Consider the following 6,760-nt stretch of genomic DNA (forward strand, 5'->3'; position numbering starts at 1 on the left):
AGTTATGGTAAAAAAAAAATATATAGTTAACAACTATTTATTTGCTGACGTTTCGCCCCACTTGGTAGAGCTTCATCAGGGTTAAATAGATACAAAAACAACTAAAAACATTTTGACAGTAACATAATAAGATACAAAGAGGCAAATTAAGGTAGGGTTAAAATTATATAAAAATAAGTGAAATGAAAATTATATACAAATAAAAGAAAAGAAGAAATAAAATAGTGTTAATATAAAATAAACAATGATAAGTATACAGAAAAGTTACGCAAACTATACTAATGCAATAACAGAAAAGTAGATTTTAGAAAACAAAATTTAACACACTAAAAGAGGGAAAATAAAGAAGTAAGTTGAGATTAAATAAAGGTCGAGAAAGGATAAATAAAAATAAAATCAATAATAAATGAGTAAAGAAGCAAATCAGGACCACCCACCTGTTCAAGAGGCTTTGACAAAAAATCGGAAGCGTACAGGAGTGGAGGGGAGGTGGCCGTCAACGGTTTTATTTCTATTTATACGTCCCGTATTACAGGAAAGATATAAAAGTATGATGACAAATGAAAAACGAAAAGTAATAATAGAAAGAGATATAAAAATATGATAGTTATAATATCTATAAGAATTTTCTAATTTAGGAAAAACTAAATAAATATTAAATGATAAAATACATAACTTATATTAACTTGTACTGATAGAAAATATTGTTAGGATAATAAAATGAATCCCATATAGAAATAATAAAGTAATTGTAAAATAAGTAAATAAAGAGTAATAAATAAAAATGTGTAAACCTAAAAATACAGAATAATTAGATAATGATGACAACTGTTTTTGTATAGATCATGACAATAATATTTTATCTACATTGATAATTGTAATTGTATTTTTTTAGCCCTGACGAAGCTCTACAAAGTGGGGTGAAACGTCGGAAAATAGTTTTTAACTATTTTTGTTCTTTTTTTTATCGCAACCCAGACCATCTTCTTCATTTATTTGATGTAGAAATATTTTGAAACGACTTTTAGTGGAACGGTAAGCAACAGTAGTGCGCCAGAAAGGGGAAAAAAGATCTATGAAATCGAACGCTGATTATGACCTGTTAGGAAGCGGAACAGATGAAAACGCTTGGGGGTTCAGCTTCACATCGTCACTCATTCTTCGCCCCAGTACTTTCCAAACTTCGTTCAGTTCTATAGCCCATGACTGGAGCCTCTGGTCTTTGATCGTTGACATTATTTGAGGATTAGGGTGCCAATCAGGAGGTAACCACAACTAAAACCATAAATAATTAATATTAAATAAATTATTATATGAACAGTTCTATATAGATAATATATTGGTATATACATTGATGAACATAACAGTTCGATAACAGAGAAAAATTTGTGATAGATGTAAAGTTAATCAAATACAATAGTAATTATAGTAGTTCAATTATAAATTCAAGTTCATTTATGATCAGCTTTATGCCTCATTTTTTGTAAATTAAATAAAAGTCTTTAAATTAGGCTTCTCACAATCCTAACATTTAGCTTGTTAAACTTGTTACATTTAACACAATATCATAAATACTATGTCATAATTAATATTAATATTAATACCATGTCATAAACATCATAAACTACATTATAGCTCATTAAACTAGCTTTAATTTGAGTGCTAATAGACATCTGTACGTCAAATGGTTTCTGAGATATGAGTTTTTCAAAATAAATTTACTAACTAAAAATTAGTTTTTTTTTATCGCTTTGAAACAGCCGCCATTTATTATTCCCCCTACCTATACTTGGCAGACTCATCAATTTTGACTATTAATTATACATAGTTTACATTAAAGTAATCAAAAATTGGGGTGGGGTGAGATAACTGCCTTTTTTCTCCTCTTGGGCTCTTGTACTATTAGTTGTGGGTAAGAGGGGGAGGTAGTGGAAGCTTCTCACCCGTCAACGTCTCCATGTTCAATGTATTTTTAAATTGGTTTTTGCATCCACAATATAACTTTATAAAAGTTATAAAGTGTAATTCATAACTTTTAACATATTAATTGACTGTTCCTAAAGTGAAGCGTACTCACTCTAATAATAAATAGTATAGTATAAGAATAAATTCTATATTTAAATAATTTATATTAACTTAGTTATTATTATTTAATATTCACACTAGATTAAATATGTTACTATAATTAATATTTCTTCTAGTGTCTACCAGTCTATGAATTTATGGAAGATAAAATAGGAAAAATCAGGTAAGAAGTCTATTAATTAATCCAACAGGTGGAAGACATTTATAAAATTGTAAATACATCAAATATAAATTTTACTTATATTGTTTTTTGTTAAAATTAAGGTTTATGTATTTATATTAGTTTATAACTAATGTATTTTTTACCCCGCTTTATTCCTGAATCCTCAGAAAGAACAGAGCAAAATAATTTGAAACAAAGTAAATAATTTAATTAATTTATATTAAGTTTTTTTTTTTCGGCCGACTCCCATTCTCTAATGGGAGTCTTGGCCGAAAAAAAATCCTATACTGCCTAACCCATGGTTGGGGATCAAAGTTCTTCATTTTGTGGGACCGCCACTCAATGAAAAAAGTCAGCGTCCCAGGCCGGATTCGAACCGGCACCGGCAATCGACATCAGGTTGGTAAGACTGTGTCTTAACCACTGAGCTATGGGCGGCCCAAATTAAGGAGTTATTAGTTGCATGTAATAAATTGATGTGCTATTTGGAGATCAGCTAAAGAACATCGGCAGAGTGTCAAAAGAATAATTATTAAGAGACACGTCTAAAGGAAAAACGGTTGGAATTAGAAGTAGAAAAAAAAATCAAGAATAATTCATTCCCAAGAAAAAAAGAAAAATGGAAATAAAATAAAATTACCTCCAGTTCGTTGGCATCTTCGAAATTTTCTTCAATGAACAACCTTAACGCTTCATGTGCTGGACTTCTACCGCCATAATTTTTTTTCAAATTATAAAAATTTGACAAGACCTAAAGAAATACAAGTTGTAACTATGAGAATAGTAACAGGATATATTTGTTTATGATGAAGAAAGAAGATATATTGCATGAATTACTGTGTGTTTACATCTGCAATGCTAAATTTCATTTTTTTATCAACAAATGTCTTGGAAGTAGCAAAGATGTGAGCCATCTGAACTGCTTTTAAAAGAGGACCCGTACAGTACACATCTCTACAAATTACACAAAATAAATGTAATCAATAATAGTTAATGTAATAAGAATGTAATTAATAGTAGTTAAATGTTTACTAAATAATTCAAAAACACTATCCAAAATTATAGTCTCAAAACATTTATTTCATTCACACGTCCAACGTTTCGGCCAATTCGGCCATCTTCAGGGACAATCTCAAATTACTATGAGACAGATTGTCCCTGAAGATGGCCGAATAGGCCGAAACGTTGGACGTGTGAATGAAATAAATGTTTTGAGACTATAATTTTGGATAGTGTTTTTGAATTATTTAGTAAACAATTACCAGTCTCAAGAAAGAAATTTAAAGATTATAAATAAGTAGTTAAATGTTTAAATTCAACCGCGAAATAATAAGTATCATATTTACTTCTGGCTTTATATATACGCACACAGTTAAAAAAGTTATGAGGTTTGGTCGTCAACATTCGAAAAAAAAATAGCCTAGTAAATTAAGTTACCAAACTTTTTTTTTTCGTTTAATAACCCAAATTATAAAATACCTTTGATTATTTAAAAAGGTTAATTAATTGCTTTGAACGATTCATCTTTGGGGTCCCCAGGGACGCCTCTGTCACCCTATTTTATGAAGAATTGAAGTGGCGTTACCCCCCTTCCGTCGTAAATAGTTTCTTGCTTCCTTCCTCTACAAAGTTATCCAATTCCGCCGTCCATCGTACATCTCTGATATCCTTCAATTTAAAATCCTCAGTGCAATCCCGCAATACCCGCTCACGGCCTTCAGACTTGTAACTGCCCATCGAACCGCAACCTTTGGTAGATCTTTCCTCATCCCTATGGAATTCTATTCCCTCCTTCGTTCGTAGCTCTAATGCCTTCCAACCTTCAAATCCCGTATCTTCGACCACCTTCTGTCCACCCAATTCTGGAAGAATAACAATTCAATGTTTCAAACAAAGTTTACATACTTTCTGTTCTTAATGTTTCAGAATTTAGTTTATTCTTGTAAATATGTATATTAGCAGAAATTGTACCTTTCCATTTTTAGTTTAATTACATTTGATTTTTATCATTTTTGTTTTCTATTATTTAATATCAGAAGTGTTAGTCATCTTATGTTTTGTGATATGAAATATGGTTTTACTTTCTTTGTTCTATTCTTATTTTATATATTCTGTTAATTATTGCTGTTCATTTTAATCTTTTCAAATACATTATTTTATTATGTTTTATAATTTCATTCTTATTTTGTATTTCACTCTAAGGCTCTAAAACCTAATTCTAACGCCTGTACGTTATTCTAAAGGGATCAATCCCAGAATAAATAAAGATTATCATTATTTCTTAATCCATCTCCTTCAGTAAAGATTTTCTCACGTCAACCTAATGATGTATTGTAGCGAATTTTAATTAATTATATATTAATATAATAATAAATATCAATATATGAACTATAAATATAGCATATAAATAATAAATATATGTATATAAGATATTAACACATTATCATATATTATTATATTAATATATTATTATCAACCACAGAAAAACTTCAAAACAGATTTGAATGAGATATGTGAATAGGCGAGAACTAACTAGTTGAAGCTGAATGCAGAGAAGACGAAGGCAATCTTAATAGGCTCCAATCACCTCCTTAAAACTGTTCCTAATATTCCAAATCTGTTCCTACACGATAATCCCATAAATTTTACATGATAATCCTCTGTTCGTTCCCGCAATACCCGTTCCCGGTCTTCAGGTACACAAGGGCCCTCCGAACCGCTGCTTTCGATAGATCGTTCATTACCCGATCCTCATCCCTATGGAACTTCATCCCTTCCAACATCTGTCGCTCCAATAACCTCCCTACCTTGGAATACCGCCTGTTCAATCCTTTCTTATCCATTCAGACCCCATAAAATTGTAAATTTTGTATATCGTTCTTAATTATTTTTACATCATGTATTTTTCTTTTCTTTTTTTTTATTACTAACTGATTAAAGTTAGAAAGTAACTTACTGTGTACTAAAAGTAAGTATCTGTGAGGCTCCTCAGCCCACATATGTCTTTATTTTTGTATTATTCTAAAGGGGCTCCTCCCAGAATAACTAAACTATTATTGTCATTACTATTATTATAATTTAAAGTATATAAATAATAAATATATGAAGATAATTGGTCTCATGGTTTTTTGTATACATATCGCGCTGATTGCTTGAAAAATATATGTTTTGATATTTTTGAATTAGAAGTATTCCAAATATAGTATTGTACATTGGGGTTACTTTCTTTGTTGTTTCCCGCTAAAGACTACACATAAAATAGTAGAGTTGAAGCAAAGTATCCCTATTCTACAGTACGATTTATGGAATACGTCAAGTAATAAATAAAAAGAAAGTTTTTTTGTCAGCTGTGCCACTACTAAAGCAAATTAGCGATATATATACATTTTTTTAATTATTGGAAAGGGACTGCTATCCAGTCAGTCATCATTCCAAATCCAGACTGACGTGAGAGCCTTGTATCACGAAGATATCTGGACTGATAGCACTACTGAACAGTAAGAATCTTGTGCAAGGTCTCTTTCGGTTTGGTTTTATTGTCATTTCGACTCACTGTTTAGTGGTCCCTTAAGGTCCTCAAATTCTTTTCATTTAGATTAGAAGCAATCATGAATTTTAATAAACACTTACTGTTTAATCACGTCTTCTTTTCTCGCAGGCATTTGGAAAAGTTTGAAAATTCGGTTGCTTTGACTCTTTTTACTGTTGCACATGCCATTATTTAACTGATATTGAACCTTCCAATATGTACCTAAACATATCCTTATGCTTTTACTATGTTTCCACAAACCTAGAGACATTTTTGAATAAAGATAAATCAGTTTCTTAATTAAAAATATGAATTACTATAGAATCTAAATTCTACACCATATGTACAACATTAAAAACAGAATTTACTCAATAATTTACGATATAAAATTTGGAGAACTTTTCCGATATTAGAATATCGTAATGTAAAATATTATAAATATTGTCAATATAAGAAAGTTGTTTTATTCAGCAGTTAATAAAAACTGTTAAAACCTTTATATGGAAGACAGAGTATTAAGAAAATTGGCTTGCCAACGCACAAATTAAGCTGATGCAAGTTAATTTGGAGTTGTTTACCCAACAGTTGGACCCATCTATATCTATACTTACTTTTTGTAAGATTATTCAACGGGAGAGTTAATCGAGCAGTCTTGACACTGGATATTAAGTGTGTACCACAGCACTGCGTGTGAATGAGGGATTTAAATATCTCAAATAAAATCCATATACATGCTACCTATATTTTTTAAATATATCAAAATAGTAGTTCTATGTATTGATATATACATAAGTTAAGTATCGGCGAAAGTCAAATGTCAAAAAAGAGAAGAAGGAATAAGATGTAACACGTGTGAACTGCTGTAACATACTATCTTTATTGGGCTCGGTACATCTCTTTATATACATGCGATCAGCTGATCTCCTCAGTCAGCTGACATAGAAGTAACAGCTGACTAAGGCTGTAACTCATATATATAATTT

General features: G+C 30.4%; 1 protein-coding gene across 1 annotated transcript in view; it reads right to left on the reverse strand.

The window, feature by feature from the left end:
* Positions 1 to 6,107, reverse strand: part of LOC106686722 (trehalase) — a 20,596-nt gene extending 14,489 nt beyond the window's left edge. Inside the window, exons 1-4 of the mRNA XM_014430177.2 lie at positions 5,879 to 6,107; positions 3,097 to 3,202; positions 2,889 to 2,999; positions 1,100 to 1,275 (exon numbers count right to left, since the gene is read on the reverse strand). Coding sequence (XP_014285663.1) covers positions 1,100 to 1,275; positions 2,889 to 2,999; positions 3,097 to 3,202; positions 5,879 to 6,048 — 563 coding nt within the window. The 5' untranslated portion in view covers positions 6,049 to 6,107. The remainder of the gene's footprint in view (positions 1 to 1,099; positions 1,276 to 2,888; positions 3,000 to 3,096; positions 3,203 to 5,878) is intronic.
* Between the last annotated feature and the right edge of the window lie 653 nt (positions 6,108 to 6,760).

This window comes from Halyomorpha halys, unplaced genomic scaffold, assembly GCF_000696795.3.
Source record: "Halyomorpha halys isolate HHAL.00 unplaced genomic scaffold, Hhal_1.1 Scaffold865.1, whole genome shotgun sequence".
NCBI lineage: Eukaryota > Metazoa > Arthropoda > Insecta > Hemiptera > Pentatomidae > Halyomorpha > Halyomorpha halys.